Source organism: Brachyistius frenatus, unplaced genomic scaffold (genome assembly GCF_029030835.1).
Source record: "Brachyistius frenatus isolate BFR_SWC_R1_liver_20210118 unplaced genomic scaffold, ASM2903083v1 Contig_10, whole genome shotgun sequence".
Lineage (NCBI taxonomy): Eukaryota > Metazoa > Chordata > Actinopteri > Embiotocidae > Brachyistius > Brachyistius frenatus.
Window position 1 is genome coordinate 7,442,565 of NW_027210609.1, and position 27,975 is coordinate 7,470,539.

Here is a 27,975-nt window from a genome sequence, read left to right on the forward strand (position 1 = left end):
ATTGTTATTCGTAAAATGATTATTCTTTTTTTCCTGAAATTTTAAATGCATTTTTGGAGGCTTTATCATATTCAAAAACTCATGAAAGTTCATACAAAAATCTCTCCCGGTGAAAAATTTCGTATTTTAGTGGAGTTGCGAGTGGGCGTGGCCAAATGGCTCGCGAGCGCCCCCTACACAAATGCCCCGGTGGCTACATTTACGTACATGTACGAAAATCGGTGCATGTGTATCACCCCTAGACGTACAAAAAAGTTACACTGCACCATTATGTCAACTCAACAGGAAGTCTGCCATTTTGAATTTAGTTGCCATTTTTGGCGATTCGCACATGTTGTACTTTAACGAACTCCTAGGGATTTTGTCAGACCGACTTGAATTTTTTTTTGTGCACTCTTAGCATGTTTGGGATTAAAAGTTGTTAAAAGAATTTGTTTTCATCGATGGCTGTGACCGTGGCGTGGCAGCCATTTTGAGCGTTTCGCCATGAAACTACAAGTTGGTGTTAATCTTATGTACATGGACTGACCGTCTCCAAACATTACATATATGATAACAGTCCGGCCCTGAAGACACCTGTATTGTAATATTCGCTCAGTCATAGCGCCCCCTGGTGGCAACTGGAAATGACACTTTTCATGCTTTCACATGCTACATCGAGCTGGTTGATCACATGAACCTAAAGACAATAACCTAAACATGTGGTTGATGATATATTGAGATTTCATTTGACTTTGTCAAAGGGCTTTGCCATGGCAATGTGGCAAAATTTGACGTCTCGCTGTGACACAGGAAGTTGATGTTTAAGGTCAAACGATGCTCCAAACCTCACGAAACTTTGCACATGCGTCAGGCACCAACTTTCATGAGTATTTGTAGATGTTAAAGCTGCCAAAAAAAAAGCCTTTTTTTTTTTTTTTTTTTTTTTTTTTAAAGACGAACAAGGAACAAGATCGATAATTTTTTTTTTTTTTTAACTGCAAGCGGTAATATGCTGTCCTTCGCATGCTACACGTCGGGGAGCCGGTGGCCCCGACCCGCTGGATCCCCAACGTGCAGCGTGCAAGGGCCCGCATATCACTGCTTGCAGTTTTAATTGCTCTTATTCTTCTTTCTCTCATCTAAGTTTGAAGGGATCCCGTGGAATTTGTTTTCTAAAAGATAAATCAATGTTATGTTTACATTCGGTGTTTCCCACCAAAAGCCAATGTTGTTTCTTTGAGTTAGTATTCCTTATTGTAAAACATTTACTAAGACAATTAGTATTATGATCCCTGTATTGTTTGCATTGAGGTCTTCTTGCTAGCAATCTTCTTCTCTGCCGCTTTTGATGTATTCCCTTATTTGTTAGAGCATCTCTGCCACCAACTGTTGCCTAGCCAAGTAATGTGAACCCACCAGCAGGCAACACCAGCATGTACTGATAGCCTGTTCTCATACCAAAAATGGCAATATTAGTCGATCGTTGAAGATGTATAAACTGGCCCATATTTCTGTTTACACATGGAACCAGACCAAGAGACGAGCACAGGACAGACAACAGTGGAGGACCTTTGCCAGTGGCTTTTGTCTTTGGAGAAAATAGATATTTATGTTTATTGGGACCTCTAGTGGTCAGAGTCATTATGACAGTCAGGTGATAAAGGGGAATAAAGAATGACAATGTAGTGCTAAGGTCGGCGGTGGTTGGATGGATCACAGTAACACTTTTCCCCAGAAAACTGCTGTTTGTGTCTCGTTTCACACCAAAACTCTACATTTACACATAATAACGTATAACGTATTTAACAAACATCACATATGTAACATAGTTTACATCACCTATGTAATGTAACGTTAGTTACATAAAAACATAATTATTTTAACCCAAACCATGAACCTTTCCTACACCTAAAAGTAGTTTTGGTGGTTAATCCTAATCAAACCCACTTTTCACAACATTAACCATGTGTTTATTATTGTTACCATGACGTCAAAGGCCTTGTAAGGTTGTCGTTGGTCCCGTCCAACAATCAAATGATCCTACACTTATGTGCTCGGACATTTTGGTGCTGTAGAGGGTGCTTAAATTGCAAAAATATGTCATTTTGGGAGTCAGTGAAAATCCACCTGTTGTTGCTGTACATAAGAAGTAAAAATTTCAGACTTTTTCAGACACAGCTTAAGAAAAGAAAACTTTGGTTGAGACTGATGTGGCTTCATCTGTTCAATCTTTTTATGGGAGCAAATTAAGCGTGTTGATATCCTCGTGTACTAATCAGTGTCTCGAGGAGAAAATTCTTTCAAATTATAGCGCTACCAATGTTATTTCGAAGCGCATTCTCTGCAGTTTGGTGGCATGTAAATGTTAAATTTCGTCAGGCTGCCTCACGAGAGGACTGAGAACAGAGTGGGAAGCAGACAATCACAGTGAGAGACAGAGAGAGAGACAGAGAGACAGAGAGAGAGAGAGAGAGAGTGTGTGTGTGTGTGTGTGTGTGTGTGTGTGTGTGTGTGTGTGTGTGTGTGTGTGTGTGTGTGTGTGTGTGTGTGTGTGTGGGAGAAACTAATGAAATGAGAAATGGAAAAAAAAAAAAGTCTGAAAAGTCCCAGCATGACCCACGTACAATTCCTCCTGTAATGGCCCACCATCTGATTAACTTGACAATTCTGAAAACGTATGTACTCCCTGAAAAAATAAAATAATTTTTTTTAAAAATAGACAATTTGTTTAGTCAACCTCCTCCTTCTGACCTATTTCAACTCCAATTTGTTCGGCCCTGTGTAAGCTAAGATCCTCTTTCATCTTCAGCTCCACCCCACTGGCAGCTCAGAGGCTGGAAGCAGGCAGAAAGGTGTTGACTGTACGTAACCTGAATGCTTCATGCTCCTTCTCTGTCCATTTGAGCTCAGCTGTGTTCAGGTGATTCCTGTGAACCCAGTGGTTTCTTCCCTGGACGAGAGGTAGAGCAGGTTCCCTGGGACCTCTGCTGGAAAACCATGATACCATTTATTGAGTGTAGCACACAACCTTCTGAGCAGCAAATGACAAGAAATCTGGCTCTTTTGTGTGTGTGTGTGTGTGTGCGGTGTAGGCTACCTGTAACATTATACCCACATGGGTGCAGGCAAGCCAGCAGGCTGGGAAAAGCCTTGGCTCGCATCCCTCTATTTGTTTCCTTCAGCCTCGCTCATCGATTGCAACTACTATCATTACATTTTTCTGTAGCTTGGCACACCTTGTAGAAATACAATAATTACTTGACCAAGCAGCCATAGCTGTCTTTGGAAGTAAACCTTCAGAGCAGAGATGCAGGTGGAACATGTTTGGTAAAGTGATGGCTCATTTATGGTATTAATTTCAGCTACAGTTCTATATATGTGAATTAGTTTTGTGTAAAAAGGCAGTGAGTGTTAGAAAGTTGAGTCATAGTAAAAAAAATTTAAATCTTTTGAGTTATGATGCATTCTGAATAATCACTTTAATCTTTAAACCCCAACTCCCCTCATAGATATGCAAATATTCTCATCTTTGTGCTATTCACATTTATTAGATTGGACTGGATTTAAGATTAAATGATTTCAAATTTAATCCTTTTTATTGCAGATACTGTGTGTTTGGTGCAGAGAGGTGGGCATGAACAGGCGGCACGGTGTTGAAATCCAATTCATGATTTTTTTTTTTTACTTATGTTTAGTATGTTTTGACAGCATGTTTAAATGCATAGTGATGTATTTTACTTATTCATGCAAGTTGATGCGTGAGGAGTTAGCGTCCCACCCAATATTAAACTGTGATTACTCTAATACAATGGAGAACACTGACCTGTGCTTATTCCTCTGTGGGCTGAGCAAGTGATTTTCTCCATTATGTGTAAGTGTGCTACAAAATCTGCAACATTTGAGAGCCTTTCAGCTAACTGCCTGCCTCTAATGTGTCAAATGGACAATGGGATGGTTAGGCTAATTTGTGGAGGAGGGGTTTTATGGTGTTGGAACAGGCTGTCAGAGTGAGGCAGATAATACCACAGGGAGCTCTGATGTCGCTTTTCAGATGAGGTAATGTCCCCATTTTTTGGGAAAACTTTGCTTTCAAGCCTTCATCCGGCTGCAGCATTTCGTCCTGTTGAATGAGTAAAATCTCGTATTAACAAACAGACTCAATGAGGCAAATGCAAAGCAGCACCCAGAGCTTAGATGGGCCGTTCTCTGTCACAGATCAAGAGAAATGAAGGGAGGTGGAGGTGAAACAAAGAGGGGAGAGTTTGGGAGGGAGAGAAGAGAGAGCGTTTTGTGCTTGCCTCAGAATAAGAACAGACAGGGAAATGCATGCATGAGGAAGAGGAAGAGAGGCAGAGAGGAAAACAGGGAGGGTAGGACGGCGAGGGAGGATAGAGGGAGGGCTGCTCTCAGCATCATCTGACTGGAAAGAGGCTGATCTCCGACAGCAGGTGTTGGAGGATAGAAAGACTGAGTCAGACACACGGAGGGAGCAATGCATAGAGGAGCACCAAGTTGTTGAGGAGAAGAGACTGAGCTGCAAGTGAGGCAGCACTACGGACAGGTAAGCATGGATGGAGAACGGAGTGCACCGTCCTTGAAGGGAACCACTGAAAGATAGATGAATTATGCCGAAGTCAATTCAAGATAGATAAGAGAGAAACGGGTATTGAATAGAAGCAGCCAAAAAAGAGTCTGAATGACGTATAGCTGTGTCCAACTCCTGCTGATCTCGTCATCCCATGTCACTCTGAATGCTGAACTTTCTCTCCAGGTCTATCTGTCTTCCTCCCTCTCGCTCTCCTGTCCACCCAGGAAGTGCCTGACTGACATCTCGAGTAAATGACTCTGCTTTCATTGTGCATTAGCTGCTGTACTTGATTAGATTAGTTGCTTTCTACTAAGTGGACCTGCAAAGCTTAGGGGTTTATGTGTACTTGTCTCTTTAGGACTGTGTGTGTGTGTGTGTGTGTGTGTGTGTGTGTGTGTGTGTGTGTGTGTGTGTGTGTGTGTGTGTGTGTGTGTGTGTGTGTGTGTGTGTGTGTGTGTGTGTGTGTGTGTGTGTGTGTGTGTGTGTGTGTGTGTGCGCGCCAATGACTGTGTGGGGCTGAAAGATGCAGCCAAGCAAGACATTTCTCTTAAAGCAAAAATATGATCCAAATATTATTTTTGTTCAGGATTTATGAAGCCAAGAGTGAAGAAAATAATCCACAATGCCATTTAAGAGTGAAACCCAAAGCTGCTCCAAAGATGATGAATTGGAAAATAGCATTCTGGTGTCTAAGAGCTCCCATTCATTTGTGCTTTATTTGACTGTAATGTAAAATCAAGCAAAAGATGCGGCAGCATGTCAGCGAAGTTTGTGCTTTGCCAAAGCAAAGTCTGCAATCAATCATGCTGGAGTAACTCCAGGATCTGCCTTTTGGTGACATCAAGAGAGAAAGTGACTCATGATGATGATTATGATGATGATGATAACCCAATATAGTAATAGCAAAACGCAGCTGCAGCATTATGCCCAGTTTACAGTGTAAGCAAAGCAAGTAAAATAAAAGGTATTTCTGATGGAGTTTCAGCCAATTGTTTCCTCTTTTCAGGTCAGTGTTTCAGCAGTCGGAGCTCATAGGCAATCATGTTTACAGATTAGGACAGGGCTCTCCAAATTCTCCAGAGTAGGTGGTTTAGGTTATACATCAGGAATCCTGCACTGCTATTGATTTTGTTGTTGTTTTTTAATAGAAGGATTTGCACTGGAAATGTGTTTAAAACACGACTGTTGTAAGACCCATAGTTACAGAATTGCTGACTACTATTGTGACTTCCTGCCATTAGTTAATGAAGCAGAATCAGGCAGAGCTTGAGCTCTTAATGTTGCTTCTATTTCAGATCATTTTAAAATTTTGTCTTTTCTTTGTTATCCATATATAATATGCATCATAGCTCATTTGGGGCATAGTTACAAAGTAATGGATTGTACCTCTGATCTCTTTAGTAATGCAAGATGCCCCAAGCTCTCCTCCCTGAGAGAAACTTCTTTGCTAAATCCATTTGATAAGCTTTAATGGACAAAGTTACTCTTCCATTAATGGACAAGGTTACTCTGCCATAGCAGCACTCGACCAGATGATATCTGACTCTTCCTGCACTGCCCAAGGCTATCTTTTGTTTGCCAAAGGAACCAATGCATCGTTGAGCTGGAAATGTTCAGCCAGAATGTAGCCTGAGGTCAGCAGTATTGGCTAGAAGAATCATTGTAGATATATGCTGATGAGCCCTCTCAGTAACTTTGTTATAACTTCAGTTATTTGGTTAAAAAACAGATATTTGTGTGGCAGTTTGATTTTCTTTGTTTTTTTTTAGCCCTGCTGGCTCTTATTTTCTCTGTTGATTTTCTTTTTTAGACTGGCACATGCGGATAGGCCTGACTTTCAGCTAACTGCCGTCACACTGCTTAGACTTTGTGAGGCTGACCACAGTTGATAAACAGATAGCAACAAATCATCTGTATATTCTAACTCATGTAGTCAAAGCTCAACTCATCTTAAAAGATTATGAAATATTACCAGCAGCATATTATGAAACAACTATCTGTACTATTTGCTTATATTTCCAAAAGTTTTTAAGCCTTGTCAGCAAACAAAATATGGGCACTTAAGGGACATGTCTGCTTTAGTCTTCATTCCACATACCTCTGTGGAAAATGCATATTCTATTAGACGCATGACATGTACATTCATACTTTTTGCTCTGACTGACCATGACCCTCTGTGTGACTGCAGTAAACCACTACAAACCCGTCGTACTCAAATTTATGCTTTAAATTCAGTGTGCGTTTGTTTTCATTGTGGCCCAGCTCATTGGTATTTGCAGGTGCTGCACACCCGAGCGCCATAATCGGGCAACACAAAGCTGGAATTCTTATCACAGCTCATGACCCAGCAGTCCGTGGTGGCTACTGCTGGTAAACATAGGATTAATTAGTGGATTTTAGTTTCAGAATGCTTTGTGTCCATTTATGCTGCCAGGAATGAGTGTAAGAACAGACAAAGACCCTGAAAAGCATTGTAATCCAGAAAGCAAAGGGCTTGAAGGTAAAAACCATTGACCATTTGGGTACTGTAGATAATTTACTCTGGTGCGCCATATGAGCACTTTAGAATAAGATGCCCTCAGTCACTATCGGTTGTTATCAATGTGTTGAAAAAGAGAACCTATCATGGCTCTAAGCTTAAATATGCACCTGTGTATGGCAGTTGTCCAAAAGAATTTTGAAATAAAATGCAGATTTATATTATCTTTTTAATCACTCATAACCACCAGCTCTTATCTTTTAGCAGTATGTTCTATGCATTAATTCAGCCGAGGAGAATATGTCTTACTTCATTTAAAAAAAATATGCTGATCAGTCTCCTCAAAAATGCTTTGCCTTTACGAATACTCATGAGTTGGATAATAGTGCCTATAATTTTCTCAAATTCTATGCAGCATTCGTTCTGTAATGTAGGCTTTGAGTTTGTTTTTCAAATGGAGCATCTGACAGTGAATCAGGGTGCAGGTAATGTTGCTAGGTGACACGTTCTTTTATACAACCGAAGCTGTAACAATAATTTACCCTCAATATGGAGAAAAACATAGAAGAAAGAGTGTGCACCACAGAAAAATAGGTGTTAATAACTGCAAGATGAATGTAATATCAGAAATATTGCTACAAATGTGTGTGGCGGTGACTCTAGGCTCAGCCCATAAAAGAGGATAATCCAGAATCTTTTGAGAAATGTGTTTTGCTCAGCAGAGGAGAGAAAATTACACTTTGTGTTTTCCTTTTCTCTGTTTTTCTCTATTTCTTCTCGCACACTCCACAAGGTTGCTCATAGTTATTCAGATGTTTCTGGCGAATAAACCTTTGACCTGGGATCATGAGTGGGCAGCTTGGGAACACACAGGGCAACTCGCATTGTTTAACCTGGCGAGATGAGTGTTGCCTGGGTTGTGCTTCCCGTGTGCCAATCACTCACTCTGTCAGCATGACACGGTGACCTCACCACCTGCCTGCTGCTGCGGCAGGCTTCACCTGTGCCACCCACCACGTCCAGAGCTCATTAGGACATAGCAGAGTATTTACTTCAGCTAACTTTGCGTCCCACCTGAAAGGAACGGTATATAATGAGTGAATTGTTAATGACAATAGCGTTAAGTGTTAAGAAATTGAATGTGAAAGCTGCCAATTGACAGAAAATTAACTGGCAACGGTTTTAATGATCAATTAAGCAATTCTTTGGCTCTACATTATCAATTGAGAACATTTTTTATTCATCTTTTGGTATTGGACTGTTGGGCAGTCTGAACTAATAGGTTTTTTTGAGATCATCTAATATACCAAATTAATAATCAATTTAGCAAGAATGACCCGCAAATTAATCAGTAATGAAAATAATCATTTGCATCACGAAGATCATTAGCAGAACGGACCTTTGTCAATGCAGACATTTGGGGTTGTCAGACAGATCTTAATTGGATGATTAATTTGAGAAAGACTATATAATCATTGAAGTACAGTTTGAACTGGTTGTTCCAAACTGAGAGAAAAAGCAGGAATAGTGCCTACATAAATAAAATACAATTGCTTCTTCAGTTTTTGAAACACACAGTGCTTTTCATCCCCTTAAAGGTATAAAGAAGAGAGTGTTTTCATCATTGGTGGGATACAGATGAAATATATTGAATAACAACAGAATTTGTAGCGTCCTGTTTGTCGAGATTCACAACTATCACATGGTGATCCCGTTTATTCTACTTAAACAAACATTAGTACTCTGAATGCTGACATTGTTTATGAGAGAACAGCTTTATACCAAGTATTTCTACAAACTTCATAAAGACCATTAGCCCACCATTCCTGCCTGCTAATATTGAGCAACTGCACTGGTGCTCCTCAGCAGCACATAAATTACTGAATATTCTTTTTTTAATTTGAGTCTAAACAATTCCATATGATACAGTATCATCATGTCATATGTCAGGATGGTGGTATTTGATAACAGATGCTTGCTGTGATAGTCAGAATATGCCAGCCTGCAGTCTCTGTGAGTCAAGCTTATCATTTCACTGGATATACACCTGTTACGTGCCTTGTAAATCAATGTAGTGACAGTTAAAATACACACACACACACACACACACACACACACACACACACACACACACACACACACACACACACACACACACACACACACACACACACTGTGGCTTTTTGTTTTTCAGATTTAACAGTTTCAAATAACTGTAACCACCCATGTGGGTTTACCTATAATGAAAGGCAGAACGCAAATGTGCAGATCAATCTCGATTTAGGAAGACTCAATAGACAGAAATATGAAGGCTGCCAGACAGCCTGCCACTTTCACTACCGATGACATGACGGGTGGCTGTTAAACCTGAATAAAGAACCAGAAATTTAGAGAATAATACTTTTTATGTGGTAAAGTAAAACAAAACTCCTTCCAGATTTGTTTTGATGTGTTTTATAAACCTGAATCTTTAAATGCAAAGGTTAATGAGCTTAATAGCTCCATATGACGGTTAAAAAAAAGCTGTCACCTCAGCGTAGGCAGATTTTTGACTAAACATGCGCACTAAGCTATTTCTTTGTTGCCAAATTTGAATGCATCTTTCTCGGCTCCAAGCAGCATTTGACATCATATTTTCATTGTGTTCCGGCTGTATTGAATGACAGACGTAACAAAGTTCACACTCTCGACGGATGTCAGCTCTGAGAAGCCGAGGATGCTGCGGGAGAGATCTGACAGCCTCTTTCAGTCATTTCCCTGAATTCAGCAGAGATCAGAGGCAACAAAGAGCAGTGTTTCTGCTACATTACAAATAGATTTCCTCACCTGAACTCCAGGTCAGCACTCTGTTGTCATAAAAGTGCAGCTCCATTTACTCAGGCTTATAGAGTCTCAGCAGGAGTGATAGGCAATGTGTTTTTTGATATGGAGAGCTGCAACATCTAATAATGGGCTGTGTTGCAGAACAAACACCACTCAATAACTGATTTTATTCCAGCTTTACTACTTTTAAACCACGGTGGTGTGTGCCAAGATGGCAGAATGAAGGAAATATGCGAGTGCCCACTTCTCCACCAATTCTCACACCAATCTCACCAAGAAATCAGTTTGTGCTATTGTTCTGTGTTTCTTTTTGCTCCCAACTAGTGTTTAGAAAATGCCCTCTGCTGCAGGATTGCAAACAGGATGCATGCACAGACGGGCTGCCAGTTCTAGCAACTGACTGTTGTGTGAGACGGGGTGTGAAGTAATATGCTCTGACCAGAATCCTGGTTAGACTGGTAATTCACTCCAATCGCAAAAGAGAGGAAAAGGAGCTGAGAGGAGCAGGGAAGTAGTGTTGAGGGAAGCGAGTTAGCAGATGAAAGCTGTGGCTCCTTTCTTCTTCTGCTTTGTATATATTTTCACTTTGTTCTCCCTCGTTTCTTCACTTGCCTCGTTCTCTGTGCAGTTCTTCTGATCTCTTCTGTTTAACAATTTTGCCTTCAATCGCACTCATCTCTTTACCTTTAACATTGCGGGAGTGAAGGCAAAAACCAACAGAAAAGATGTTTTTGTATCACTCCTGAACATAGTGAACCTGGTGGTGTAATAATGGCACCCTTTTCACTGTAGCAAGAGTTCAATGACCGGCTTCAGTGTAGTGAGTCAATTGGTTCCAGAATTTTTTTTCATGCTGGTAGTACTTAAATAAGAAACTCAGCTGAAGGCTAGCCATAATCTCTCTTTTGTCTCTCTCTTTCCGTTTCTCCCCACCCCTCCATCCTCTCTGACTCACAGGAAACAAGATGGAAGGATTTCTCGTATATCGGATGAAGTAGAGCCCTCCCTCGTACACTCCAACCCTCCGTATCCTCTTCCTTCACTTTCAAAGGTAACGAAAGACTTTGACCTGCTGCTACTCTCATCTCTATTCGGTTCGACATTTGCATTTGGAGACAGTTCCTGACCTGAAAAACGTGAAACAGAGACTTTGAATCAGAGGATGAGCTTCTAAATTTTGTATACAATACAGTAAAATTACCATCAATAATGGCAGTGTGACATTTATTTCATTCCTCTTTAGGCATCTGAGATTGTACATGATTGCTTAATGGCCTGGCTTACCGGGACAGGAAATAGTACGGATTGATAGCTCTCTAATTAATGCAGTTACCTGTGTGCTTTCTGCTTTGACAAGTCCAAAGATCTCTTGAGGATATTGCAATATGGAGAATCATTTTCCCAGTGAATCCCTTGCCTTAGCCTACTTTACAGGAAACGGTTGGTGAGATTCATACATATTTCTTATTGTCAAAAAAATTCCACACTAAGGCCAAAACGACAATAAAAAAAAACGTGTTGTTTTTTAGGGATATATTTGTGGTAATTGTGCACAGTAATTTGTTGGACATACTGTGTGCAGCAGGGAAAGTTACAGACATATGTGAGGAGTCTCTATCATGATGTCATCGTGTCGCACCACAAGCTGTCCAGAAACAGGCCAGATTGAGTGAAGATCTGGACGTATGTGGTGCAGGATTCTTCAACTTGAATTGAATGGACTCATTGGACAGCTGGCTCTGATGAAACAAGAGATCAATGGGGTGGAGTCGGTTGCATCAGTCAGACACTGTAGTGACAGCTGGCAGCAGCATACAAAGGAACAGTTTTAAAGTTTGACAGCAGCTGAGACTATAGGCTCACAGGCGTTGTGACAAAGTTGGATTGACCCTGACAGAGGAAAAAGATGTGTGTCAGCATTAAGATGGTCTTCCTGATGGAACTTTTGCTAAACCTCACTGTTATACTGGGTGAAATCTTCCTTTTATATAACACAAGCACTGTAGTTTGTATGACACCAGTCTTGCACAGAAATTAATTCTGCACCAAATGTATATTCATCCATTAGAAAGTAGTGCCCAACAAAAGTGCAACTTTCTTTTTTTCCCAGTTCGGGTAGAGTTGTCTTACTTATTGTATTACTTTTAAGGTTAAAACTACTAGAAATATTTGTGGTCTAGATTAACATGTTCAATGCCACAGATATGATGTGAATGTGAAAATGAACTGAGAGGCAGACAATCATAGATGTTGGTTTTGCTTTTTCACTGTATTTTTCAATAATATTAACCACATTGAATAACTCTAGCCTTATCCTTTAAAGCAATAGAGCAGTATTTGTCATTGGTGATGGCTGAGTTACTACCAATGACACTGGAAAAGAGTTATCAGTCTCTCCGTACCCTCATTCCACAGATGAATTTTAATTCTCCGTTGGTTTTCTCTCTTCTTGTCTCATCATATGCTTCAAATGTTCCCTCCAGGTGAAAGGTGCCCCTGAAGCCCCCACCCCGGGGTGAGCTTTAGTTGGCAGGCTGTTACAGTGCCTGACAGAAGAGTCTGTGCCCTCTGTCACAAGCTTATGGGACAAATATAGATCTGCAGCAGTTGCTCCTCTCTAATGCATACCATTGAAGGGCACATTGGTTTTATTTCTGTCACACATGCACTGGAAATACAATTTGCAAGGGATTATTAGACTAAATATGGAGATGCACACAGATTCTGGAAAACATCGGTTTTTATTTGTTAAGATGTTGTTTTGTTTGTCTTGTGTGGAAACTGGTCTCATTTATATGCAATATTTTGTTGTGTCAAATTGTTGACCTAATTACTTTATAATGCCAGGTTATATGAAAAGCAGTGATCATTATAGCAAGCTTTAACATTAGTACTGGAATGTGTGTCTATAGCAACAGGAAGTTTTTACTGAACATACTGTAGCCTGTACATGCAGTATAGGAAAAGGGCTGCTAAATCTGTGAGCTCAATCAAAACGGCAATGCTTTATAGTTTAATTCCTGTAGAAAGTGCCAGCATTTGTAGTTAAAAGCTTTTTAAATAATGCAGCCAATGTTTCTGAATAAAACTGAGCTAAATGAAGTAGAACAATTCACATTGCAAAGATTGGATCAGAGAATACTTGAGAGGCATTCTATTATACTGAATTTAACATATTGAACGGTACTGCAAACATCTTTTGATGCGATGAATACAAATACATTAATGTTGGCCAAGAAGTGACAGTGTTATCTTCATACGCAGACACAGCAACAGAGATACTCCCTGTGTCTCTGGGCTGTCGCAGTCATGACATTTTAGTTTATGATTAATTGTCATCTAAATGATTGCCATGAATGACTTCATTGTCTTTTATTGCTCATGTTATTCCCCTATTGTAGTAAAAGCGTAACCATAGTTTAATAATACACCTTATAAAGAAGAAGACAAACCACTTACTGGCATTTAACGTTGAAATACATGAGTACCAACTCCTGTTTTTAGGGTAAATATGTCATCGATAACAACTTTTTTTTATACAAAGCCTCTTCCTCAAATATGTACAGACATTACTCACATTGACAGGAACCAAAAATCCCAAGAAACAATGTGCTGTGGTGGCGCTAATTCTCCATGTGCAATTCAATCATAGTAGAAAAAAAGGAGATGACGTCATTAAAGGGAGCAGCAGTCAAACCTCAAACGATGGTTAACGACGTAGGCATGGTGATGAAAATATGACATTTCAGTTAGTTTCATACAGCTGATGAATAATTGCGGTCAGGCGATTATGTTCTAATTGTGACGGGCCTGTGCCTCTTGTATCTTCTTTGCGTGGAGCTCTAAATATATCTTTGACACTTCCACAAGTCAGACACCTTGCTGTGTGTCATTGTGACCTAGAGATGTGATCCCAGCTGATGACCTGAAGCTTTTAACATTGTTATTTCCAGTTTTGACCGTAGTACAGAAGTCCTGTTTCGGGATGGGTTGGTACTTTATATGTGATTATTATAGATATTCTCTTAAAAGCAAGTTTATACATTTAAAGTCTGGTTACACCTACACAAAGCCTTGTGGCTCGACAGAGATTTGCCTGAACTCTGATGTATTTCCTCAAGTAAAGTCACTTAATGTTATTCATTGAGTTACAAAATAATTAGCTTAGTTGGTAAATGAGTTAGTTGGTTTTGACAAGGAAGGAGAATGCTTGGAATGAAACAAAATATGGCCTCTGGTCGTGTGTTTTTTCACTATCCTTTGTGATGTACAAATTCGGTGCTACACTGGTTAAGTACTCCTTTAATGATTGCATTAACCTGCTCTCCATGTCAAGTTCATCAGTAATAGGATGCTACTAATGGGTTCAACAGCCTTATGCCAAAAGTTCAAGGTTTTTGCCTCCTTAATTGTTTGATGAAGCAGTTAGTGATGATAATAGATACACAAACAAACTCCCAACAGATCTGTTGTTGTGCTGCAGGTGGAATTTCAGGGCCTCTTTGTCTAAACTGATTGTTCTTTTATTTTTACTGGAGTGGAGACAGTACGAGAGCTGCTTCAGAATACAGGAAACACAGCAGCAGTTCTGTGGACCTTAACCCCCAGTGGCAATCAACCGGCTCGTCTGAGGCGTTGATTGGGTGGAAGGGGCCATCTGTGTGGACTCCCATTTGTGTTCCCCAGACCTCAGTGGCCACAGCAAGGTCAGGCCTGGTCTCTTCAGACAGACCTGATGAATGAACCACGATGGATTTTCTCTGACTGAAACGCGAGGCTTTTGTGCCCATTGATTGACTTTCTTTGAAGTTTAGTTTTCCATTTTACTCAGGCGTTTGCCTTTGAGGATGCAGATAACCCACACAGCAGAAAGGGAGAGATGGGTAGGCGTGGGGATATTGCTTTGGATGCATATCATTGGCAGTTTGTCTGTGGAAGTCCAAATGAAGCTCTGGTTGTGAGGAGTTACTGAAGTATTGGAGGCAAAGCTTGCACACTAAGGAGAAATGTTGGGGGTATATATTTTTCCACCTCATCTGTATTCATTGCGCAAAGTGTAATTGACTTACTCAGCCATTCATCTAATTCAGTCAATCAATGAATCAGTTGATCTGTCAGCGACTCACTCTCACTCATGCACTCCCACTATCTCTCTTTCTTTGGCACGAACACGCACACACACACTGCATTGCTGGTAATTAACACAGGAAAAGAGATGTCTAGCTCTCGACCCCTCAGCCATACAAATAGTGATTGTGTGTTCTCTGCAGCAGCTCCATGTTGTTCCCGAGGGTAGGACAGAAAATGTGAGGAGCTTAAAAGACTGAAGGTCATAAAGTCTGAAAGTCCTCTGAATCTTTCAACTTGTTTGTTGTTAGTCTCTGTATTTTTCAGGACATATTATTCTATTAGATCACACAACATACTATAGTCACCTAAATTAAGCAGGATTGCACAACAGCGAGTTGACTTTCCCAACTGCTAAAGCTGAAATACTGCACTCATCGGAGCACTTTCATATATTTTATAACTTAAACAATGTCAGTGTGAATCGGAATAGTCATAAATATCTCCCACACATTTGCCATCAGGTAATGGTTATACATGACTGTTGGGCAAGTATGTATGCAATTAGTATTCAGTTTTCATCTGTAAATGTTCCCAGTTCCCAGTTTGACATTCAACTAAAGCCGGTCTAGATCCGAGTGAAAAAATCACCAGTAATGAAATGCAACCTCCGGATGACACAGTGTCTGAATCGCAAGTCTGTTAAGTCTGTTCTGGTGCAGTAACTGTTCATTCAAAATCCATATTCTGTGTACTTTTTAATTCAAATCATGCCAGCCTTTTACCTTGTGCATACTTAACACCAATTTTCCTCAAGGGAAATCAATAAGGACCGCTATCTGTGGTGATCTTCTAAAGAAAATGAAAAAAACATTTGACATGTATGGGATGAATGCGTCTTCTTGCAAGTTTTACGCTTCTTTTTTTTTTTTTAAGAAGTAGGTCAGTGTTGATTTCTGATGTTGGAAGTGTGCCCGACTCAGAGACCTGCTTTCACAGAACAACAGCCCCGTTTCATCCCACGGTGCTTCCCTTGTAATTTTTTTGTATCGCTTCTGTCCTCCTCTTGTCTCCTACTATCCATTGTGCCCTCATATGATACACATGCTTAACTATGCACAGATGATTTTCAGAGGTGCTGAAGCTAGCTAAGTCCTCAGTCAAGCTGTTGTATCGACACATGCAGGGAATTGTGCCGCTTGCCTGTCTTGCATATCTCCCCTGGTGGAAGTGAGGACAGTTGGTGTGTTCACATTGATGTTTTCTTTTAAAGGACATGATAAAGTGAAAGGTATCCAATGCAGTTTCCTGTATAGGTCCCCAGCACCACTCATTTATTAACTTTTCTTCTTCTGTTAACTTGCAGAGCATTTTTTTTTTTAATTTTTTTTTTAATTTTTTTTTTTTATATCACGGCAAGACAAAGGTTGGAAATCTTTCCGTGCTTGTACACAAAAATAAACACATAAACAGCTCATAATCAGAACTTTCAATCTATAACACCACTGCAGATACAGTTGTACTGTAAAATACATGGTGGTCTTAAGTTTAGGCAATAAAAACCCGGTGGTTTGAGTCAGTATAAGATCATGGTTTGGGTTAAATGTGACACAGTCGCAGTTTAGTTAGGGTTGGGCACTAAAACTCTCTGGTTGAAATTAGGAAGATATCATGATTCAATTCACATTAATAATTTTACATAAGTCGCGTAAAAATCCATGTGGACTTTTGCTTTGCGAAGGAACTCCTGTATCATGGTTGAAGGTGCAGAGTTTGTTGATAACAGGCTCAAAAATACATGGAAACATGAATTATATAATGTGTGCAATTGTAGGTTTGTCTTTTAATCACCTCAGACAAAAAGGAAATGTCTTAACTGTCCTGCTTTTAGAACAGAAAGGTTTCTGAAAGGGAGACTTAAGAAGTATAAGATGAGGGAAAAAAAAGGAAAGTCTCACAATGTGAGAAAACAAAAAAAGAGAGCTATGGTGTGTGTGTGTGTGTGTGTGTGTGTGTGTGTGTGTGTGTGTGTGTGTGTGTGTGTGTGTGTGTGTGTGTGTGTGTGTGTGTGTGTGTGTGTGTGTGTGTGTGTGTGTGTGTGCATTTTTTTTTAAAAAGAGAAGATAGCTGCACAGAGTACAGAGGGAGGGGAGCGCCAACGTTCCTCCCTTCGTCATACTTCCTACAGAACAGCTGTGTGTGTCACCGAGAGGGTGGAGGCAGGAGGTGTTACACGAAAAGAGGAGGGAAGAAAAATGATATTCTCACATTACAGCACATGCTTTTACCTCACACACAGATGTATGGATTCTGATAGACAGCTTTCCAATTTTCTCACCAAGTTTACTGCCTGAGCGACGGTGAGTGCGAAGTGTCACTGTCAATCTTGCCTTTCTCCTTGTGGCTGACAGTGACATCAACACCCTCGCTCTTGTCAGCTTGCCCGCATCTGTACTTGTGGAATGATGACTGAGTTCAGGATAGCAAAGAATGCCTTATTAGATGGACTCCTCAGCAGTCCCTCCAGTAAGCCTTTTCTCAAGAGACGATGCCTCAGTGACGTGAGTATTTATTTTATTTGCTGGAGGTGAGAGCTTTTTTCGCTCTAGTAATTGTTGCTTTTTTAAGTCCAGGTAGCTTAGAGACAGACATACAGTATATACAGTATGTTTGGTGTAGTAGAACAGTCAATATTGGATTTTGCTGTTGATTGCAGAGATGGATGAAATGCTCCACTTATTTGTTTTTAGCCTCTTACATAAAGCATAACTGCGTCTAGTGCAGACATTATCCTTTGTAAATATTCAGAACTGATGTGGATACTGTGGAGTGTGCTTGGTTGACTGATAATCTGGTCAGCATAGGAGTGTTTGTTGATGTTTGTTTTGCAGTCAGGAGAGCGGTATCTCCCTGAATATCATATGGCTCTGTTTATTTTCACATGCAACAATAGACTGAGGTGCCACCTTTGGCTTTATGAGGTAAGGGTCAGACGTGTGTGCGTATGACCTTACAAGTAAGGTTTTAGTAAATGCACGTGTATACTTTCCTGTGTGTGTGTGTGTGTGTGTGTGTGTGTGTATATGTATTTTGCAAGCCCTCCAGGGCCCCTCAGTAAATTTAAGCTGTCATGTGGAAACATCAGCTTGGCACTTTCAGTCCACTTGTGTTACATGGTGAACAGAGGGCTCACCTCGCAACAAGCACTGCCGTCAGGGCTGCTGCGATCCTCCTTCATCTCACGTCGGCAATGCTTTTAACCCTTAACTTGACCTCTGCAAATTAAAGGTGCATGTCGAAGGGTGTAGACCAGTGTCTCTGCTAATTACACAAAACACTTATTTATGTTCCGTAGCAGTGAGTGGTTGAGGTGTGATTAAAACCCTGTCGCTGTAATGAACACTAGTGGTATCAGTAGACTAACTGGACACACGTTGATTACAAAACATCCACATTATACCTCGGTTGACATAAAATCTAGTTGCCAGAACAGCCGTGTCAATTTATTTTTATTTTCTACTCTGCACACTCTGTATTTGGCTGAAAGTTTGTGGTGTCGTGGGTTGCATTCACACATTAATGTGAATGTGTGAATTAATGTGAATGTGTGAATCGATAAAACTAAAGTGTCTTCCTGCTAATTTGGCCGTTGCACACAGTCAGATGAGTGTTTGGCTTTAGCAACAGAGAAGCACCATGGAGCTTTGAGGCTCATTTCCCCTGAAGAGTTACTTGTTTACAGTGTGTTTGTCCTCAAGCGTGGAGGAGCGATTCTCCTGGCGTTGAATGGTGCCTCAGTGAGATTGGTGTCAAGTGGGGAGGGAGATGCGTTAGGGAGTGCCGTCTTACTTGTGAAATAAGGAATTAGGGGGTACGAGAGATTCCAACAGTAAATCTCGTGTCTTGAGAGTGTGCAGCCAGCTTTTTCTCTGAGCGGAGATAAAGGGAGAGCGAAGACTACAGGGAGGGCATATCAACACAGCTATGCAGATTATCAAACCCATGTCTTTTTTCGGATCTGTGTCAACTCTCTCCTCCAGAACTTGGACCTGTTTGACATGATCGAGAGGATGCAGGTACTGTGAGTGGTCTCCTGGCTCAGCCTTTTGTACTCACTGCTTAAAGCTGTCTGTTCTGCCTCACAGGCTTTAATCAAATGGCATCCTCACAATTTCATTCACTTTTTGGACATAGAGTTTCCTTTTCCTGCTTTTCTTCCTATTTTTGTATTCAGCCTTGCAACACAGCTAATGCAACACTTTTATGCGTCCATGTATTTATTTATTTGTAATTAATGTGCTGTTTGGTATTTGCAGGAGTATTAGCCTCAAGCTGTCTTCAGAAACCTTATTTCTCTAAATGGGCTGAAAGAGTCTTTGTGTTTTCCCTTCACGGCTGTGTTGTTTTACCTGCGTCATCAGATGTGTGAAATGTTCTGTTTTTCAATATGCTGACATGGATTTGTAGGAGTCTACTATGTTTTGTAGCCCGTGATGTCCTACAGAGTTACACAAACCAAAGCAAACCAACAGTGAAAAGAGAGTAACACGGTTTAAATAAACACTTTGATCTGAGTGTCTTTAACATTATAGGCATCCACAAAATGTCTCCCTTCCAAAGACTCAAACCAAAGTTTTTAACTTTTTAGCTTTCTTTCACTAGATTTGCTACGAACTGATAAGGGTATTTTTGTGGTCTTCAGTGGTCAAAGACTGTATAAAATCGACCATTTAGCTTCAGCACTGGTGTATTTAACTACCACAGTCGTAAAACACTGGAAACTGTAATCTGAATAGTCCACTAGGATAATATCTTAAGTAATAGAACATTGTTGAACGAGCTACAAAAACATGATTTTTATTTTTTTATTTTTTATTTTTATTTTTATTTTAACCGTAAAAGCTCAGACAATAGCATCTTTCTGAAATTATAGACCTGGAACCAGGAAACCAGGTATGAAAGGCATGGTGTGTAGGCGTGAGATACACATTAGTAATGCATTCATTTTAAACATGTTTTCTTAACCCTTTCTCAAGACCCTTATTTGTTTTCTTTGCTTTAAGCAGCTAAACAACACAGAAGCAACATGTTTGAGTTGCGGAGAACAGTACCATATTGTCTCAGACAAAGGTCAAGAGAACGATGGGGGTGGTGATGGAGAAACTGAAGCAGTGGAACAGTCTTCAGAGAAAGCATTTCCAATTTCCATTTGATTTTTCTTCCTCCGTCCTAAAAATGTGCATCAGATTTGATACGTTTCGAATCTTGCCGCAGGGTATTCCACAAAAAGGCGGCCACTGATCAGGATTGCTTTGTTGCTCATCTTTCTATGCGCTTCGGGAACTATCAGTAGTTCTGAGTCAGCAGAATAAGAATAGATAAGTCTATAGAAACCTCTGCTTTGGCACTTTATGGCCCTCATGTAAAAGTGTGGTCAACGATATCTTCATTATAGCTTGATGAAATCACCATTTCAGTTCTCATGAACTTCTGCTTATGTTTTTTATCCAGTATAGTCTCCAAGATAGCACTCCTCTTTACTTCCTCTTTCTGTGGCCCATCTGGTGATTGAGCTTGGTTTACGTAAACATGAACTGTTGTCACAAAGATTTATCTCTCACTACGCTGCTGCACACAAAATGTCATGGGTCTTGACAACAATGTCCTGAGTATGTGTCTCTTTGTGTGTCTTTGTGGGCCATTTGTGTAAATATTTCACCTGTGCCATCAGTATCATGTCATTTTCTTTCCTTTCTCTCCACAGGGTTGCAGAATGGATGAGCAAAGATGCCCGCTCCCTCCCCCCCTCAAAGTGAGTCGCAAATCCTCACATCTCCTCACATAGACCACAGTCTGGTAAAGCATCCGTAATGGCAGAGTTATAAACCTTTCCTTATCAGCTGTCAGACAGGCTTTAGGATGCTCACCGGCTGAGTCAGGAGCTCGACAGGGGTTATAGGACCGCAAAATCCTCTGCCGTCCTATCGCCCAGACAGACTGATGCAGTTACTACGGCAGACTGGGAGATAGGCTCAGCAGGAGGTCAGAGGTCAAGTCAAAAAAGGGCACACAAAAGGTAACTTAGTGAGGGTATGGCTCGGCAATGAAGCTTTTCCACGCCAAACTTGGACAACCATTTCTTTATGGGCTTGGCTTTTTGTGTCGTGCGGTAGTGCCATGTAAAAACAAAAGAGTATATTCTGTAAACCGCTGCCACAAAGCTGGATGCATACTATAATCTGAAACATGTTTTAGTTCCGTAAAAGTTAGGTTTTCCTTAATTAATACCAATGGGCTTAACTTATTCCCTGAAACTGGATCAAGACAAGGCCAAAACCAAATTTATACACGGGTATGTGGACCATAGATTGTATATAAAAATGGACGTAGTCTCTAGGTCTGAAAAGAGAAGCAAATGTAGAAGTGCCTTAAGGTGCAATACCATTGATGGCCACCAGGGGCTGGCTCCAAAATAACCCTCTGGCTCCAATGGACCCCCAATTGAAAAAGCCTAATTTCTGTCTTAAAATAAAAGACAGACTTAAAATTGTGGATACAACTGTCAACAATGCAATGCCCTATTGTATTTTGTGTAAAGGACAGTTACTTTCACTTTCACAGTAAAATGCACAACATTTTCTTGCTGTCACTTCTGCCACATGTAGCCTATAACATGAAATGGAAGAAGTCACAGAATGCTCTGCTGGGATTGGTGAAATGCATTCTTGAGAAAAGGAGAAAATTGCTTCATGAAATTGAGGGAATGTGGGTATCTCAAAAAGTAAATTGCCACATAACGTTATTGTTTCTGCAGTGCAACAAACATAATCCCACAGCGAGTGAATAAAACTATCAGAGGGTAAAATGAGAAATAAGATGTTTGTTATTTTATGATGTCCAATGATGTGTTTTAGGTAGTGCTGTATACATTAGCTGCCAATAACTGAAAGTAAGCTTCTCTGTCACCAACTCGAGCACATCCAATAAAATATCACTTTCCTTGTCTGAGTGAAACATTATTGTCCTTTTTTCACATTGACACTGAGAGATTTTATGTAACACCCATTGGAGGTCATAGAATATGAAAAATTTTGCCGAATGACCGCCAATTTTAAAAAGTTAGATAATCACAGCAGTAGTGATGAGTACAGATTGACGCCTTATATAATTGCTAACAAAAAACTGTTGTCTTCTATGAGGCATCAGTCAAAAAGGCTGATATGTGGTCTGTTATGTTGGCTGGATAAAAAGTATATCTGAAAAATGCAGAACTGCATGATGCTGTAGTTGATATTCTGTCACAGTGTTTATACTCATTGTTATTTTCCTCAAAGAACCAAAACTGAAAGTATGACTACAAGCGTCTGTTTGTCAGCTTGACTCATATTCGTTTGTCTCCCTGCAGACAGAAGAAGACTACATCCCTTATCCCAGTGTTCACGAGGTACATACAATGTACCCTGCACAAAAATAACACACACTATATATTTTATAGATATCAGAAGCTGTAATGTTAAAGGACTAAGTAGTGGGGAAAAAAGCGAGTGTACATTTTCTGAAGCAGTGAAAGTAATTCAGTGTTTGATAGCACATATTCTTACTGTCCATCACTGTCAGGTTCTCGGTCGCAGTAGTCCTTTTCCACTTATCCTGCTGCCTCAGTTTGGAGGCTACTGGATCGAGGGGAACAATCATGAACCGAAAGACCCACCAGAGGCCGATCAACCTCCCTGCCCTTCCTCCCACGTCAAACTAGAGACAAACAGTACTGCCAAGATCTACAGGAAGCAATTCATGGGCAAGGTGAGGATGGGGAGATGGGTCTGGTTTCATATACTATAAAGCGTATTCTTTGATTTCCTTGGAAAAAGTCTCAGTATAGATCAGTGGTCTCCAACCTGTAGCCCACCAACCGGTTCTGAATAGATCGTGACAGGTTTGACCAATACGCAGTGCTTCCCATACAGAGACTTATTTGGGCGGGCCAAGTATATTTGGCGATCCATTTCAGCATATTTTATTTATTTATTTTTTAACCTGTCTGAGAGAATGAGATCAAGTGGACAATCTCCCCTCGCTACCTTCACTTGTGTCTGCTCCGCACCGTGACATTGCAGCAGAGGTGGAGCTCCATCCTTCATGAGACACAGAGATCCGAGGACAGAAACACAGCAGAGACTCTCACACTGAGCTGTAAAGAAACAGGTGCTAATAAATTAGGTAAATAACATGAATACAATATTTCCGGTCAGAGCTATAAAGCGAGTGTCTGTCACTGAGTGAGAGATCGTTGAGAGAGACTTTTCAAATTAAAAGCCCTCTACTTTCACAGGGTCCAGCCATATTTTAGGTTTTGACATAGACGTGTTTGTTTTAGGTGGGGCGGGGGTCCTAATTGAAGGGTAAACATGAGATTTCCCTTGTTAAATCTTATATTAGAACGCTTTATTTGACACTTTTCAAATCAGTTTAGCAACACACGAGTTGCCCCACCCCACTCCCCCAGAAGAAAAGCATGCATCTTTAACTTAAATTTATGATGCAAGGTGTTTGTGTGAAGACTATCAATTGTTTTTTTCATATAAAAGAAGCGTAAACCCTGTTCAAGATGTATTCGTTATTGTATCATCTTAAAATATACAAATGTCTTGTGAAAAAGGCTCCTGCTTCCATTTTCTTAACATGTACTAGACTGATTTTACCGATTAATCCTGTTCTGAAACCTTTGTCTCTAGAGACAGTATAAAACAAGCAAAACTTCTTTCAAAGTATTGTTTTTTTCAATTGCCAGAACATATCTCAATTGTTTTTCAAAAAAATGAAAGTTAGAGATTATGTGAAGGGACGATGAAAACAAAAACAAAATATCCTCTTAGTTTGTGTGCGGGTTCTTTTGTAATCATTTGTCACCTTTACAACTAAAAGGATCATTTTTCAAGCACACAGAGATATAACAATTTAACAAGTTTACTTTTGTCAATAATGCAATAACGGTGTCAGTATTCTTTTGTTAAGTGACAAAGTTTATATAAGTGTGTATACCACACAAAGTAAGAAAAATAATACTTGTTTTTGCTATATAATACATGTAAAGCAAAGTGCCTACTTTAAATTCAGTATATCCATTATATGCATACAAAATACAAATTCTCTTTTTACCTCTGTTCTAATTTATCATTGCATTTTATTATTATATTCCTAACTGTCAGTTGCAGGAGTGTTCATCATGCATTAAAGTTTCCTCTTCTTATCTGCCCCCAGGAACACTTTAATTACTATACCATGGATGCTGCCCTGGGCCACTTGGTCTTTTCAATGAAGTATGATGTCATTGGGGATCAGGAGCATCTACGCTTGATGCTTCGGTACAGTTTCCTATTATATTTATCGCTGACTCGTTGCTGCTTTCGTTTATTCTTTTTTTTTCTCGCCTGTTCCTTTGGTTCCTCTCCTTTGCAATACCGTTTGTAATTTTTCTTTGCCTTCATTCCATTTTGTCAGTCTTGTATCTCTTTCTTACTTTCTTTTTTTCTCTCCCTTTGGCGTATTTCTCAGTGAACCTGCTACATCCCTGGCTTGTAATATCCATGCAATGCACCGATTTGTTTTTTTTGTGTGCTTGTATTCATTTCCGAACAGTACTATTCAATGGAGTGTTTTCACACATGGCTTCACTGACCTAGATTTATTTTTTTTTATCTCAAGAATACCATTAAGTCAAGCAAAGACTGTCACAGATGAAAATGAGCCTTTTCATTTCTCACAGGTTGCTTTGGTGAGAAAGTTTAAAATGGATTTTATAGCTTGATCGTTAATAATAGCCAGAGATGCGGGAAGGTTTGCTCCTTCTGTCAGTAATACATTTTCTCATCAATTTCATCTTCAGTTTAATACGACTTCAGATCTATGTTTGCATATTCAACACAGTCGGACAGTTTTCAAGCTATTATTAAGGATTAACAATAGCTTGTGCTTGTGTACTAATATTGCTTCCTGTAACATACAGCTATTTAACATTAAATACCCAAGAATGTTTCAGTATTGTATTTTTTTTTTAGGTAAATAATTTGATTTGGTAATAAAAACATAACTTAATTTGCTAAACTAGTGAATTAATCAAATTACTAACACAATGGCAGATTTGGAATAGATGCTGCTTCTTCATTTCTAGAAACACAACAAAACACATGCCAGAGATCCACAGAAATTTGTGTTGGTCATTCATGTACTGAAAATTGTATCATAATTTGTGTGTAAACAAAAGTCTATTAATGTGGCACAGTACAAATACCCAACCTCTCTCTCTCAAAGTACTCAACAATCGGCACACTATTCATCCATGTTGTACAGGTGTAATGCCTCCCTCTCACCATCGACCAAAACCACGCTCATTCCCCGAAATCCTTCTCTCCTTCACTTTCTGCAATAGACAGACGAGTGGGAGAGAGGCAGAGCTCAATGCATCGTGCAAAACTGTGAATTATTTCAGCACCTGAGAGACTCCACTCCAGATTTTAATAGCTGGGTTCTCTCATTGTTAATGGAGCTTCAGAGTGGATGAGTGTGCAGCGAGGTAACAGCCACTCAAGCCCACAACATTTTTTCAGTGATGTTTTCCAAAGGGTGGGCACCACCCACAGTCACCCCAGTCACCTCAGCTGATGTGGTCACAGGCGCTGACACACAATCACCATTTAAAACATGACCTGCAGAATAAGTTAGAATTTCATTTTACTGTAAATGCCCTGTGAAATGTAAAAACAGCAATATATTCTACAGCTTGATTAAGCAAGTAAGGATGTTAAGTCTGCCCACTTCTTTACTGTTGCTGCATCAAGCCTTCCAGTGTCATATACAGACCTAGTGTCGTTTGTTAGTTTTTATTTATTTTGTATGTAGGTTTTCTGTTCTCCTTCGGCACTTAGTCTTGTTTTGTCTATATGTCCTCATTCCCACAATTGTCTTTTATTATCTATTACACGTCTACCATGTATTGTTTGTGTAGTGTCACTTGCACTTAAAAAATTATGTTTGGCTAACTATTAATGCAGTTTACAATTGTTGTGGTGGCAAATTAGCTACCCAGAATTCTTAGTTATTCATATAAACAATGGGTCTTAAATTCAGACAGAAGTAGACAAAAGCAAACTTCTCATTTCTAGCAGTTGTTGATCTTTCTAGGATTAGTTCCATTACTTAATTTACAACCGGCTCACTTTTTAATTTGATGTCTTGTTTCCAAAAGAGAATCTGGTGAATTTGGTCTTGGATATGCACTTACTGGCTAAAGCAGCATGTCCCAATAAAGTCCGCATCCTTCTGTTGATGACCCACATCGATAATATAGTTGTGAATATGAAGTAGTGTTCTTGGAGGGTAGAGCCATTTAGATTGAGTATGATAAGTATAATCAGGCAAAATGCAAGATAAGACCATAATTATGTTCAAATATTAACCTGTTTAGCTTCTTATCTTACAGAGTATATTTAAATAAGGGGTCTTTTGATGTCACAAGAGGCTTTAAGAATGAGGGCATACAAATGTGTTTGTCAAACGCATTTGGGGGGGTATTGTTGCTGATGTGTAAACTTGTCCAAATCCCATAAAATCACCAGAGAGACATTAGCGTTATCTTGAACCATGATAGCATCCAAGACTGGCTTCCACATGGTAGCAATTCACTACACAGCGGATGTGTTATATTTGACTGGGGCTATTCTTAACATAGCCGGTGGGTGACCACACAAACTAATGTAATGTACTTAATTGAGGATGTGCTCCTTGGCCTTGGAATTATTCTCGGCCTGTAAGGTGGACATGGTGAATAGTTCTCGTATTTTTAGAGCAGATGATACATATTTCCATCCCTTCCCAATTTGTTTACAGAGTACAGTATCTCTCCAACAACAGTTCCACGCTCATTACTTCAGCATGTGGAGAAACTGAAAGCATGACAGGCTTAGCAATTTAGCTGCATTTTCTGAGCTATGATTACAAAATTGTTGTTTGAGGGAGGGGTTTACAATCTCCAAAACTCTGTTAATTAGCCTCAGAGGTGCTGGAAGGTGAAAGTCTAACTCTTTATGCTAAGCTAATTTAACATGCAACCTCCAGCCTAATGTAGTTTGCACAGATATGAAAGTGCTATTCCTCCTTTGGACAATTTTCTATCATTATATGATACACAGTAACTCTCTGCAAGAAATAAAGTTAGTATATTTTCCAAAATATTGAGCTATTTCCTGAAGTATTCCAGCTCTAATATCTTAGTGACCGTGAGCTACTATTTATTGTTTTGATTTTCTGGACATAAATTATGGATTATAGATTCAGTGGAGATGGAGCTATAACCCCCTTAAAAGGATAAACGTATACCCATTTGACCTTCTTCCAGGCAATCTTGGATCAAACAAATCAAGTGTAGAGACCATTATGATTCCAGCTTCACTTGTCTCTGAAAGGTCGCCTGTAAATTGACAGATCACCTGCATGAATACTAAGCAACAAAGAAGGAAACATTTAAGCCAGTAGGATTTATTTGGTTTAGAAATAAAACATTTTGACTTTTCACTTTGTTTGTCTTTCAGCACAAAGCTAAAAACCTATCACGATGTGATTCCCATTTCCTGCCTTACGGAGTTTCCCAATGTGGTTCAGATGGCAAAGGTAGGCCACTACTATCACGCCAAATATTTAGTTTATTGTATGTTACTGTACATTTAAAATATAAAGATGAAGGTACTTTTTTCATTTACAGCTTGTATGTGAAGAAGTAAACGTGGATAGGTTTTACCCTGTCCTCTACCCAAAGGTAGGCATTAGTCCTCATTGTCACTTTCTCTCTTGTTCCCTGCTATCCATCAGCACTATAGCACCATGAACCTGACTAGAAACTTTCTCTTATCTCATCTGCAGGCGTCAAGGCTCATTGTCACCTTTGATGAGCATGTCATCAGCAACAACTTTAAGTTTGGAGTTATTTATCAAAAGTTTGGCCAGGTGGGTGCACTTTAGAGATGGGCTCTTTTCCTTTGAT

The 27,975-nt window shown here is 39.8% G+C and overlaps 1 protein-coding gene across 16 annotated transcripts in view; it reads left to right on the top strand.

The window, feature by feature from the left end:
• rap1gapb (RAP1 GTPase activating protein b) overlaps positions 1–27,975 on the top strand; it is a 58,448-nt gene that overhangs the window by 16,383 nt on the left and 14,090 nt on the right. For 7 of the 16 annotated variants that reach the window (XM_069691168.1, XM_069691170.1, XM_069691176.1 and 4 more), the window contains exons 3-10: positions 10,830–10,923; positions 20,704–20,751; positions 22,345–22,383; positions 22,557–22,742; positions 24,201–24,304; positions 27,527–27,605; positions 27,697–27,750; positions 27,855–27,938. In XM_069691168.1, the coding sequence (XP_069547269.1) occupies positions 10,830–10,923; positions 20,704–20,751; positions 22,345–22,383; positions 22,557–22,742; positions 24,201–24,304; positions 27,527–27,605; positions 27,697–27,750; positions 27,855–27,938 (688 nt within the window). Of the gene's footprint in view, positions 1–4,402; positions 4,544–10,829; positions 10,924–17,346; positions 17,501–18,982; positions 19,016–20,703; positions 20,752–22,344; positions 22,384–22,556; positions 22,743–24,200; positions 24,305–27,526; positions 27,606–27,696; positions 27,751–27,854; positions 27,939–27,975 lie in introns of those variants that run through there. The other 9 variants (XM_069691178.1, XM_069691186.1, XM_069691179.1 and 6 more) reach the window with 5 other exon arrangements.